The 12,303-nt window shown below is 53.6% G+C and overlaps 2 protein-coding genes across 6 annotated transcripts; one reads left to right on the forward strand and one right to left on the reverse strand.

Moving 5' to 3' along the window:
- Positions 1-937: 937 nt before the first annotated feature.
- On the forward strand, positions 938-5,936 carry Mapk7 (mitogen-activated protein kinase 7). 4 transcript variants are annotated; one of them, XM_046420709.1, is made up of 7 exons: positions 938-1,099; positions 1,319-1,619; positions 2,243-2,408; positions 3,033-4,111; positions 4,219-4,886; positions 5,224-5,357; positions 5,509-5,936. In XM_046420709.1, the coding sequence occupies exons 2-7, from the start codon at positions 1,388-1,390 to the stop codon at positions 5,660-5,662; spliced, it is 2,433 nt and encodes an 810-aa protein (XP_046276665.1). In that variant the 5' UTR covers positions 938-1,099; positions 1,319-1,387; the 3' UTR covers positions 5,663-5,936. The 4 variants fall into 4 exon arrangements, with proteins under 4 accessions (XP_046276665.1, XP_046276672.1, XP_046276677.1 ...); XM_046420716.1 differs by having other exon boundaries at positions 1,383-1,619; XM_046420721.1 differs by having other exon boundaries at positions 938-1,084; positions 1,383-1,619.
- On the reverse strand, positions 5,844-9,354 carry Mfap4 (microfibril associated protein 4). 2 transcript variants are annotated; one of them, XM_046420749.2, is made up of 6 exons: positions 9,216-9,349; positions 8,825-8,906; positions 8,390-8,544; positions 7,710-7,806; positions 7,452-7,634; positions 5,844-7,104 (listed from the first exon to the last, which is right to left on the reverse strand). In XM_046420749.2, the coding sequence occupies exons 1-6, from the start codon at positions 9,219-9,221 to the stop codon at positions 6,857-6,859; spliced, it is 771 nt and encodes a 256-aa protein (XP_046276705.1). In that variant the 5' UTR covers positions 9,222-9,349; the 3' UTR covers positions 5,844-6,856. The 2 variants fall into 2 exon arrangements, with proteins under 2 accessions (XP_046276705.1, XP_046276696.1); XM_046420740.2 differs by having other exon boundaries at positions 7,452-7,806; positions 9,216-9,354.
- Between the last annotated feature and the right edge of the window lie 2,949 nt (positions 9,355-12,303).

The raw sequence follows: 12,303 nt of genomic DNA on the forward strand, positions 1-12,303 counted from the left end.
ACACTTTTACTATCTGCAGGGCCCTTCTATATCATTTCACTTGATGGAAACCAATCATCTCTGGAGTTCCAACTCCCAGATCGCTTCTTACAGCTCTACTCTGAGATCCCTGCTGAAAACCTTTCTCACATAGCCCCGCCTTTGTCTCCTCCGCCCAGAGCCGCAGAGAACCGTGCTCCGTACAGCTGCTCCGTGAAATGAATAAACCACCGGGTTCTGGTTACGCCTCTCCCAAAGCGCTGTCATCACCAGATGAGACAAACGCTCCAAAAGGACCCGAGAGCGGAGACGAGGTTCGCAGGAAGCGATGTGGAGACTAGCCACCGGAAGTCAGTGGAGACATCAGGCCCGTCACTCTAGAATCCCGGAGGACTGGGATCTCAGTGGTTGGACGAGATGGGTCACTCCCGGGACCAATAAAGTGGGGGCACAATGCCATAGGCTTGAGTACTGAGAAGGAAAAAGGGGCCAAAAGGAGAGGGATTTCGGGAGCTAGTTGTCAAGGTAACAGATCTAGCCTTCGCAGCCCCTCCTGGGGGACACGCTATTCCCAGAGTTTGCAGGACTAGCTGCGATTGGCCCGAGGAGGTCCAGCCGATTGACGGGAGCGCGCGCGCACACGTGCAGGGGCGTTGTCCTCCATTCACACGGCGCCCGAGGATCCAGCGCGCATGCGTTGGAGGACGGCGCGGGGAGGCGAGCGCACCCCTGCGAAGTGCAGAGCCCCCTTTGGGCGGCTCCCGCCGGCGAGCTGGACAGCGGCGGGCACGCGCGGGCGCGCGGGCGCGCGGGCGCGCAAGGATGGAGGCGTGGTTTCCTTAGCTGATAAACTCGATTGGGAGCAGCAAATTGAAGGGGTGGGAACCTCCTCGGAGGCTGCTTAGCGATTGGTCAGAGACTGGAGGGAGCGTGGTCTTGGGGGGCGGGGTCGGGGGGGCCCTGGCTGGGCAGCGGGCGACGCTGGTGTGGTGGTGGCGGCCCTTGAACAAGTGAGCGAGCGAGTCGTGGAGACCTCCTCCGCTGGGGACGGGAGGTCGGCGAGCCCCGGGACCTCCATAAGTCTAAGTCCTGAGGAGGCGTGAGGGTGAGGCGCCATTGGGTGAGTATGGCCCCGAGGAAACCCGAGTGCCCCGCCCCTCCCTTTCTTCCTGGACCGTACCGCACCCTCCCCCAACTCGGACCCCGAGCTGGGCTCTGGGCTTCGGGGTTCCAACTCCCGCTGCAGGATGCCTGCTACTTGCCAGCCTCTCTCTTTTGCCCCCTTTGCCGCCGTGCTCGGTTTGGGGAACTTAAGAGATTCTCCGGTTCTGCTTCCCAGCTCACAGAGGGGAAACTGAGGCCGACGGGGGGCGGACCTCTCCTCACCAAGCGTCTCCATATAGGCATCATGGCCGAGCCCCTAAAGGAGGAAGACGGCGAGGACGGCTCTGGGGAGCCCCCCGGGCCAGTGAAGGCAGAACCCGTCCATACCTCTGCCTCTGTTGCGGCCAAGAACCTAGCTCTGCTCAAAGCCCGCTCCTTTGATGTGACCTTTGACGTGGGGGATGAGTACGAGATCATCGAGACCATAGGCAATGGAGCCTACGGGGTGGTGTCCTCTGCTCGCCGCCGCCTCACGGGTGAGCTTCCTGAGCCTCTCACAGATGTGGAAACTGGTTCCCAGAAGTGGTGAGAAACCTGCCCGATCTCAGCCATCCAGGAAGGAAAGCTGGGCTGTGAATTTTTGTTCAATTCAGCACTTACTGACTAGGTGCCAGGATCCCAGTTAGGCACCATTTTCAGGAACTCTGGTTTTGCTATACTTTCAGCCCATTTCTACTGAGAAAAATGATAGTCCGGTTAGGTCAAGATGGAGAGCTTGTTCCTTGGTGTCTAAAAGAGAGCTGTGTTCCAGAGCAAGAGATTGCATGGTGGGAATGGTGAGCTCTGAGATGGAGAGAAAGTGTAGGGAGGGATAATGAGCCCAGGCATTAGAGCCAGCACTCCCACCAACTAACTGTACAATCTACAAGTTACTGGGCCAAATTTTCTCATCTGTAACTTTGAGCTATTAGTTCATGCCTGGTAAGATAGTTGTGAAGGTAAAATTTGATATTGTAAAGTACTTAGCAAGTTCTTTGCATATGGCAGGTACTCAGTATATGGTAGCTGTTGTTATTTGCATCCTAGAAGGGTGGTGTTGAGAGGGGTCTGTAGTTCCTCCAAGGTACCCTCTGGTATCTGTCTTTTCCCTGCTCTCCAGGCCAGCAGGTGGCCATCAAGAAGATCCCGAATGCTTTTGATGTGGTAACCAATGCCAAACGGACCCTCAGGGAGCTGAAGATCCTCAAACACTTCAAACATGACAATATCATTGCTATCAAGGACATCCTGAGGCCCACTGTACCCTATGGAGAATTCAAATCTGTGTAAGGAGTGGGATAGGAGAGGGAGGCATAATTGGGACTGTTTCAGAAGGCCAGGGACCTTATTGCTAAAATTCTGGAAGGACAGGCTAGAAAATTCCCATGGTTCCAGGACCAGTGCTCCTTTAGGGCATTTTGAGGGACTGCTGTTATTCTTCAAGAAGAGTACAAATGTTACAGTTTTATAGACTATATAGGAAGTCAGACATAAGATGTTCATACTACTATTTCATCTTCCTACCCCTGTAGCAGATTGATCACAGAATACTGTCTTACAGAAAATGGACAAATCTTCACAATTTTCAACATAATACTTCAAGCAGCCACTACCAAACAATGGAGTCATCTCCAAAATTAAACCTACTCTCCAGCCCTGATATAGTTGAACCCCATTTTTTGTGGGGAAACTGGAAGGTCTGGGGAGAAAAGTGATTTAACCAAGTTCATGGAAAAGTTGTAGAGTAATCCAAAACCTGGTGTGCTGCTGCTTCTTTACCATGCTGTCAGCTCTTTGGGGGTCCCAGGGTAACATGGTCTGTGTAGAATCAGGAGGGTCTAGTGAGGATGGGGCTTGTCCCTGTGGTGTGGGTAGGCTAGGACATGCCTCTTTCACCTTTTCCTTTTCAGCTATGTGGTCCTGGACCTGATGGAGAGCGACCTGCACCAGATCATCCACTCCTCACAGCCACTTACACTGGAGCATGTGCGCTACTTCCTGTACCAGCTGCTGCGGGGCCTTAAGTACATGCACTCAGCTCAGGTCATCCACCGTGACCTCAAGCCCTCTAACCTGTTGGTGAATGAGAACTGTGAGCTCAAGATTGGTGACTTTGGTATGGCCCGTGGCCTGTGTACCTCCCCTGCTGAACACCAGTACTTCATGACTGAGTATGTGGCTACTCGCTGGTACCGGGCCCCTGAGCTCATGCTGTCCCTGCATGAGTACACACAGGCTATCGACCTCTGGTCTGTGGGCTGTATCTTTGGCGAGATGCTTGCCCGGCGCCAGCTCTTCCCAGGCAAAAACTACGTGCACCAGCTTCAACTGATTATGATGGTGTTGGGTACCCCATCGCCAACTGTGATTCAAGCTGTCGGGGCTGAAAGGGTGCGGGCCTATATCCAGAGCCTGCCACCACGCCAGCCTGTGCCTTGGGAGACAGTGTACCCAGGTGCTGACCGCCAGGCTCTTTCACTGCTGGGTCGCATGCTGCGTTTCGAACCCAGTGCTCGCATCTCAGCAGCTGCTGCTCTTCGCCATCCTTTCCTGGCCAAGTACCATGACCCTGATGATGAGCCTGATTGTGCCCCACCCTTTGACTTTGCCTTTGACCGTGAAGCCCTTACCCGGGAACGCATTAAGGAGGCCATTGTGGCAGAGATTGAGGACTTCCATGCACGAAGGGAAGGCATCCGCCAACAGATCCGCTTCCAGCCTTCCTTGCAGCCTGTGGCCAGTGAGCCTGGCTGTCCAGATGTTGAGATGCCCAGTCCCTGGGCTCCCAGTGGGGACTGTGCCATGGAGTCACCCCCACCAGCCCCACCACCATGCCCTGGCCGTGCACCTGATACCATTGATCTGACCCTGCAGCCACCTCCACCAGCCAGTGAGCCTGCCCCACCGAAGAAAGAGGGCGCCATCTCAGACAATACCAAGGCAGCCCTCAAAGCTGCCCTGCTCAAGTCCTTGCGGAGCCGGCTGAAAGGTACCTTATGGGTTCAGTGACTGGCTGGGGAGTGGGGTGCTAGTGGGGGGCTCTGGCTTGAACATGGCTGCAGGCTCTTACCTCTTACCTGTTCAACTTCCCTGGAGATGGCCCTAGTGCACCCTTGGAGGCTCCTGAGCCACGGAAGCCAGTGACGGCCCAGGAGCGACAGCGAGAACGTGAGGAGAAGCGGCGGAGACGGCAAGAGAGAGCCAAGGAGCGGGAAAAGCGGCGGCAAGAGCGGGAGCGAAAGGAGCGAGGGGCTGGGACCTCAGGGGGCCCTTCCACTGACCCCCTGGCTGGACTGGTGCTTAGTGACAATGATCGAAGCCTGCTAGAGCGCTGGACTCGCATGGCCCAGCCCCCTGCTCCAGCCCCAGCCCCAGCCCCAGCAACAAGGCCATCCCCAGCCCAGCCCACCAGTCCACCCCCTGGCCCCATAGCCCAGCCCACGGGTCCTCCTCCACAACCTGTAGGCTCCACCACAGGTCCTGCACCCCAGCCTCCCTGCCCACCTCCTTGTCCTGCTTCCCATCCTGCTGGCCCTCCGGGACCCATACCTATTCCTGCTGCACTCCAGACTGCCACCTCCAGTAGCCTTCTGGCCCCCCAGTCACTTGTGCCACCCCCTGGGTTGCCTGGCTCTAGTGCTCCAGGAGTTCTGCCTTACTTCTCATCTGGCCCACCACCTCTAGACCCTGGGGGGGGACCTCAGCCTTCTACATCAGAATCACCCGATGTCAACTTGGTGACCCAGCAGCTGTCTAAGTCCCAGGTGAGGGGAAAGACCCAAGCCTTGGGGACACCTGGATCTGGGCCCAGGGAAAATGGGTTCAGGAAGTTGTCCTTGCTCCATGAAAACTGAGCAACAGGGGTTTTTATGTCTCTGAACTTGTCCTCTTGCTAGAAGAAGGAACAATACCAATGAAGAGGTTGTTGGGAGACAAAATACCTTCTGGGAAGTGCCTGGTCTTGAGATGGGCCTTAGCTGGCACTTGGTGATTACTGAAACTGGGATACCCAAACAGGGTGGTCTGCAGCCTCAGGACCAGGGTGCCCTGCACACCTCAGTCTGCCCTTGCTAGTTTGTAACCTGCCATCATCCCCCACAGGTGGAGGACCCCCTGCCCCCTGTGTTCTCAGGCACTCCAAAGGGCAGTGGGGCTGGCTATGGTGTTGGCTTTGACCTGGAGGAATTCTTAAACCAATCTTTCGACATGGGCGTGGCTGACGGGCCACAGGATGGGTAAGATGGCTGGATCCAGCTCTTGGAATGGGGTGGTGGGGAGGGGCTCCTGGTGTGGAAGAATTCACTTGTGGGATGGGGATGGGTGCAAAGCTGGCTGAGGCTAGCTGTAACCTTTCTCTTTTCCATCCCTGATTCCCTTTCCCTGCAGCCAGGCAGACTCTGCCTCCCTCTCAGCTTCTCTCCTTGCTGACTGGCTTGAGGGCCATGGCATGAACCCTGCTGATATCGAATCCCTGCAGCGTGAAATTCAGATGGACTCCCCGATGCTTCTGGCTGACCTGCCTGACCTCCAGGAGCCCTAAGGCCCATAGCCTTTGCCTTGCCACCAGCTCCGGGACCCAGATTCAGGGCCCATGGGAGCAGGTGAGGCTCAGCTTGGATTATTTTGTAGGTTCATCTCAGACCCACCCTTCAGCCTTAAGCAGCCACCTGAGCCATCACCGAGCCATGACAGGATTGGGAGACCCCTACTCCACCCAGCAATCCTTTTCAGTATGGTATTTTTATTATTGTAATATTATTACACAGTCTTTTTGACATCAAAATGAGGCCTGTGAAATACAAGGTTCCTTTTAATGCCTGACTCCAAGTGTCATTTTTGGAGATGGGGACAGTATACCACCAATAGGGGTATAAGGAGGAGCCAGTTGGGGACCCAAGCAATATTTTTTGTGCACAAAGCCAATTTGTTTAGGTCCATGACTGAGCCTTGCATGCCCTGCCCACTTTCAGCCCCACAGATTGTTTTCTGTGTTCTCACATGGCCAAACCTCAATCCCTGGGGGCAGTTGGGGGACTTCATTTCCATGCCTACCTTGCCCATGTCTACTTCAGGGTGACATACAGTACCTGTGGTGAATACTGTTTTGTCATTGAGCTTTGCAGGGGCTGGGACAGGCAGGTGGTAGAAGCAGTATGGTTGTGAGGTCCATGGTGTTCACCACAGGGGAGAACATTGGTGATAGGGAGGCCAAGGATGGAAGGTACTCTGCAAATAGCCAGAGGGGGTGCCAGGGTGTGGCAGTGGTCATGCATGAATGGCCTGGCATACACCCAGGGGTGGTCAGATTACACTGCTTGGTCTAGAGTATTCCCAGACACGGGCCCACAGTAGAGAAGCTGGCTAAAGTGGGACACACAAGTGCATTCCTGGGAGGTGGCTCCTGGCTCTCAGCTATTGGGACAGGGTGTAGGCAGCTCAGTCTCATGGAGGCTAGCCAGGTCCAGGCTGGGTGACTGTACCTCAGAAAAGGGCTGGGTGCTGCTGGTAGCTAGCTGCAGGTGGAAGGGAGCTCCCAGGGCCTGGCTTAGAAATGTTTGCCCCGGGGTGTGTGATAGGGATCAGCCATGGCTGAGAGTCAGAAGGCCTCTCGAGAAGCTGGTGCTCAGGGAGCAGCAGAAGCAACATAGTGGGGTCCCAGGGCATCAGAGGTCAGAGGGAGTATTCATAGTGATGGGGTTGCCAGGGAGGAATGGAGCCTGAGGGGGCCAGCCCCTCAGGTCCTGCGGATTTTCATCTCGGTGCGCTTGAGGGAGTAGTAGAAGCCCTTCCACTGGGCCCAGTTGATGCCGTTGGCATAGGAAAGGTGGGAGCCACCCAGGTAGAAGCCGTTGAGGTTGGCAAAGTGGCAGCTGCGGAACCAGAAGGCTCCTGAGGACAGGGCTGCACAGTTCTGCACAAAGAGGTCCTGGTCCCGGTCGAAGGTGGAGAACTTCTGGCCGCTGTGGTAGGACAGGGAGTCACCTGGCAGAGAGGAGGAAGTACGGGACTGCTGAGGCAGGGAGCTGAGCTCTGTGCTAGCAGGGAGAGGGTGACAACAGTGAGGGACATACGTGGCATTATGGTGGGACGGGGGCACCCTCTCTGAGCCAAATGTTGGGTAGATGGGCCTCTGCAGCACAGAGAAGCAGCTGCTCCTCCACAGGGTTGCCTGGAGCAGGGCCAGGGTGGCTGAAGCACACACTGGCTGGAGTTGGCTTGGAGCCTGCTGTGGCTCTTCCAAGCCCAGGAGGGCTGAAGGAGGGCCCTGGAGGGGGCCGGCCCAGCCATCTCCCCCAACAGTCCTTGCTAAAGCTTTCAGGAGGGAATACCTGCACCACCATCCTCAAAGCCCGACACATAGAGGGTGTAGCCATCCTCCTCAGCGCTGACCGCATTCGGGGAGATGGAGAAGTCGACATATTTGGCATAGGCTGTGTTATTCTCAAAGTCCTCCAAGTCTACCCGCAGCTCATACTTCTGCTTCAGGGTCAAGAGGTGCATGTTCTGCAGCCCTGTGGGGGATGGGAGCTGGTTAGCAAGGACCTGACTGTGGAGCAGTCCCCCCTCCCACCAGGGCCATGCCTTACCCAGCCAGTACTCCCCGTCTGCACGGCCAAAGCCCAACTTGTAGTCATTCCAGCCCCGGAAGAAACTCACTGAGCCATTGAATCTCTTCTGGAAAACCTGGAGCCGAGAGGACAGGGAAGGGGAATGATTTGAAGGTCCAGTGGGTAGGGGCCTTGTCCTACCCTGCCCACCCAGGCATGGACCCGGCAATGTGAGACTAGCTCATTAAAGGACTGAGAGTTGGAAAGGTTGTTAAAACAAGGTGCACACTGCCACCAGGCTCCTCTTTGAGGGAGGGCTGTGCACTGGCACCTACTTGGGCCCTTCACGCAGTCTCACGAGAGTCAGGAAAGGTAATCAGGGCTGGGGGTGTAGCTCAGTGGTCGAGCTCTTGCCTAGCGAGGGATGTGTGGGTTTAATCCCCAGCACTGCCTAAATAAATAAAGGGGGGTATTCTAGAATTCAAGTGCCTGGGTGTGAGTCCTGGTATTGGCTTCATGATCTAGGGCAAGTAACTTCACCTCTGGGCTTTAGTTCCTCATCTAGAAAAGCAACCACCAGGACTATTGTGATGGTCACATGTGTTAGTGTATCTTAAGCAATTGGTGACAGCTACTCACAAACTGTGCCTTGGGTATCATCATCCCCATTTTTAACAATGAAGAAACTGAGGCTCACACAACTGGGACCACCTACTCACCGTCCACTTGCCACCCTCAGTGGTCATGTCACAGAAGACAGGCACGGGCACGCTGGGGCCTGAGGGGTAGATGAGGTACACACCATCTGTCTGGTAGCCCTGGGCATAGATGTCATCGCAGTCCAGGGGCTGCTGAAGGCAAGACTTCTCCAAAGCTAGGGGGAGGAGTGTGGGAACAGTGAGGCTTACAGCATAGAGAATACCGTAGCACCCACAGCTTTTCCCAGTCCCTGGGGCTAGGGGGCTTTGTTAAATCATGAGATTTGTTTGAGGGGGGACTGCCCAAAGATCATTTCATCCACCTGCCCAACTTTGTGGAGAAGGAAACAACCTTGCAGAGCTGGGCCTCAGCGCTGAGGCCTGGCTTTCCGAACAGCCTCTTCTAGCCCAGCCTATTGGTCACGGTGCTGCATCTGTGACTGGGGGGCTGCTTACCATCTCCCCGGATCCCAGAGGCCTGGGGGGCGCAGGGAGGTGTGGAGAGCAGCAGCAGCAGCGGCGGCAGGGCCAGGAGGGCCTGGTGGCAGGAAACAGAGTCAGCTCAGCCCTGGCCCCAGCCCCAGGCACCCCCTGTTCTCTTTACATTTGCACCATTACACATGCCACTCCTTGCCTGAAACCTTTTCCTGTCCTTTGGTCCCTCTTTGTCTTCCCAAGCAACCCTACTCTCAGGAAAGGCTGTCTACCCTTTAAGCTTAAAGAATTTCTTGCAAGAGATTCTCCTCTGCTTTCACAGTCCCCTCTCTGGCATATGACTTCTTCCCACGAGTGGCCAAGTGGCTTTGGGCCCTCTGATGCCACGAACCCCCCACCCTGGTCCCAGTACCTTCATGCTGTCAGTTCGGCTCAGAGCTGCTGGTGTCTGCGTCCCAGACTGTTAGCTGCCTCGAGTTATGTGCTGGGCCCCTGGCCAGCCGCCCCAGCCCCGCCTCCCGAAGCTGCAGAACCACCCCCCTTCACACACACGACCAGCATCAGCTTACACTACCAGGGGCCAGGGGACCACCTGGGTCTCATTAGGCCTGTCGGCAGAGCACTGCAGACCAGACAGTCAACTCCCTCCTGGCTCGGGCTCAGACTGCTGCCTGGATCCCACTCCGCCAATGGCCGGCTGGACCTGTGGGCCCCTGGCACCCCCAGCTGGCCCCAGCCTGCCTCAGTCCACCCCGCTTCCTGACAGGCCCCCCTGCAGATGTCTGTTTATTCTCTCCCTCCTGTCCTGGGCTGTTTCATCAGCCATTCAGGGGGAGGACTGAGAGGGGAGGTTGGGGGTGTAGGTGTGCCTGGGTTCCAGGAGGGGCCCACTCTAGGGGAGCAGAAGACTGGGGGTGGGAGAGCTTCAGAGCTCCCTGATGTGGGAGTCAGCGTGGGCTGGTGGGGGACAGGGGTAGCAGGGGCCAGGCCGTCTCCTGGCAGGACTGGGACATTTCTAAGCCATGAGCACAAGATTGCAGGCGGCCAAATGCTCTGTCTGCGCCAGCTTGAGCCAGGGCCCCTCTCCAGCCCCACTCCCCTGCTCTGGCCACTTGGGCCCCCTCCTTTCCCCTTCCACAGTTCCCATCTGGGCCACTGTTGTTTCTCTTAGCCCCACCCCTCCTTCCTTTTTCCAAACCCTCACTTTGGTACCCACCCTGAGACCTCAGCCTTGCTCCCAGGCCCCTCTCAACCAGTTTTCTATTTCTTCCACCCAGAGAGCCCACCTCTTCTTTCTTGCCTTTCATCAAATCTCCATCTCTTTCTGCCTCCCAACCATCCTTGTCTCCCATTCCTTCCTCTCTGCTTATTGCTCCAGCTTCTTTACAGATCTCTGTGCTTTTACTTTTTTGTTCTCCTTCCCTCCTCTGCACACCAGAAGAGTTGCCCTAGATGGCTGCTCTGTGTTCCTCTGCTTAAGCCTTCGGTGGCTCCCTGTTGCCTCAGAACTGAGGCTAAATTTTTTACCTTGGGCTTGAAAGGAATGTCCAGTCTGGCTCTGACCTACAGCAGGCCTCCCTTCAGGACTTCAGGATCTTATCACTTATTGCTTATGACAACTAAACAACACGGGTCACACCCAAATCCTCATCATCAGGTCCCTGTGTCTTTGCCTACACTGTTTCTGTGCTCACCTGACTCCATTTCTTCTCCATGAGTAGCCATGGGCAGGATCTGTGTTTCTCATATGTGCATGCCCAGTACCCATCCTAGAGCCTGGCACAGAGTAGGGCTGATGCCAATTCACTCAGAACAAGTATTTTTTGAGCATCTACTATGTGCTGTGCTTTATACCCACTGTTGGGGGATACAGTTTCTGCCCCCCGCCCCAGCCAGTAGCAAACACAGGCTTCAGACAGTGGATTGCAAGTATAATATGTGTTATGAAAAAAATTAGTTGAGTATATGCACACATGAAATATTCAGAGCAAAGTGAGACAGCAGCTCTGACTTAGGTCTCCTCTCTACTCCTGAGTTAGTAGATAAGCCACTTAGAAGAACCTCAGTTGGCCTCATTAACTTGGTTCTCTGATTGTTGGTAGGAGATACCTCTGTTCGATATTGTGTCTTGACCTAGAGATTCTAGAGCCAGGCTACCTGTATTCAAATCCAGGTTCTGCCACCTGTTAGGGGTAGCCTTGGGCAAATTACCTAGCCTCTCTGTGCCCTGGCTTCTTCTCTGTGCAATGATAGTAATAGTATCTATCTCACAGGGGTGTGGTAGGGATTACATAATACATGTCAGGTGCCAAGAACAGTGCCCACAATTACTTGTCAAGAGGAAAAATCTTAAACTAATTAAACTCAACAGAGTTTATTTGAGCAATTAGAAATGAAAGAGAACAAAGCAACACAAAACAAAAATGATTTGTGAATTGGGCAGTTCCCAGAACCAAGGCAGATTCAGAAAACTCCCTCCAATAACATACTCTGACAACATTGATAGGAAACAAAAGTGTGGTGTAGAGACAGCTTAATTGGTTACAGCTCAATTGGTTAATTGGTTACAGAGCCTCTTGCAATTAACTAAAGCTCAGATATTGTGGTTAAACTCCATATTGATTTGGTCTGTTAAGCTTAGTGTAGGAGTTTAATTTGAATCAATGGCCTCCCACAGTATTTAACCTACTATAGTAATTATTTAGAAAAGATTAGCTAATCACTGTCATCATTATAAACATCATATTGTTCTCATATGAATGTCTTTCTTCTCTTAGTCCTAAAGAATAAGATCCTGATTTTTATCTGGCTCATGTCTAGCCTCCCGTGTGGCTAGATGAGGTCTCAGTTTGGGCCAATAAGATGCAAACTGAAGTGTTGTAAAGGTAGGTGGCTAGCTCCTCTTCTTCCTTCCCCCTGTCCCACAGCTTTGGCTGCCACCTTGGACAGTGGAGCTGAGTTCTCATCAGGATGACAGAAGTGATCAGGGAGGAGCTGGGTCCCTCCTGAATTTATGAAGTTGCTCCAAGACCAGCCCTGGGCTACCCTTCTCTAACCCTCTCTTTGTGGAAGAGAAAGAAACTTCTCTCTAGTTTAAGCTTCTGTTTTTTTTTTTTTTTTCCCTTGTAACGCAACTACAGCTAATCCTAATCTCTTCTTTCAGCAAATGCCAGATAATTTTAGTACAAGACTACAAAAAGAAAAATAATGAAAAAAAAAAAACATCGGTTATCAAAACATAATAAAATGTGTCCAAAGTCAAATATGAGAGAATTTTGGAGAATACAATAAAGTAAAAAGCACGGGGAAAATAAGAGAAAGAGAGCATGAGAATTAAGCTGTGAGTTATCCATCATATTCACTTATTAAACTAGTTTTAAAACTTTTCAGTGGTAATATATGCACACATGGAAAAGCAGACCCTTTGTTGGTTGTAATTAATTTAACTCTTTGGGGAAAGAAATTTGGCAGTACACAAGAACCAGTAATCCTGCTTTGAA

Source organism: Marmota monax, unplaced genomic scaffold (assembly GCF_021218885.2).
Source record: "Marmota monax isolate L192 unplaced genomic scaffold, Marmota_monax_Labrador192_F-V1.1 WCK01_AAM20220418_F8-fsc00397, whole genome shotgun sequence".
In the NCBI taxonomy this organism is placed as follows: Eukaryota; Metazoa; Chordata; class Mammalia; order Rodentia; family Sciuridae; genus Marmota; species Marmota monax.

Coding starts and splice junctions, on each gene's coding strand:
- Mapk7 (XM_046420709.1), top strand. CDS start 1,388: ATGGCCGAGCCCCTAAAGGAGGAAGACGGCGAGGACGGCTCTGGGGAG. Junction 1,620..2,242: donor TGCTCGCCGCCGCCTCACGG/GTGAGCTTCCTG, acceptor CCTGCTCTCCAG/GCCAGCAGGTGGCCATCAAG. Junction 4,112..4,218: donor CTTGCGGAGCCGGCTGAAAG/GTACCTTATGGG, acceptor ACTTCCCTGGAG/ATGGCCCTAGTGCACCCTTG.
- Mfap4 (XM_046420740.2), bottom strand. Junction 8,545..8,824: donor CTCTGGGATCCGGGGAGATG/GTAAGCAGCCCC, acceptor TCCTCCCCCTAG/CTTTGGAGAAGTCTTGCCTT. Junction 7,807..8,389: donor CTGAGGGTGGCAAGTGGACG/GTGAGTAGGTGG, acceptor TCTCGGCTCCAG/GTTTTCCAGAAGAGATTCAA.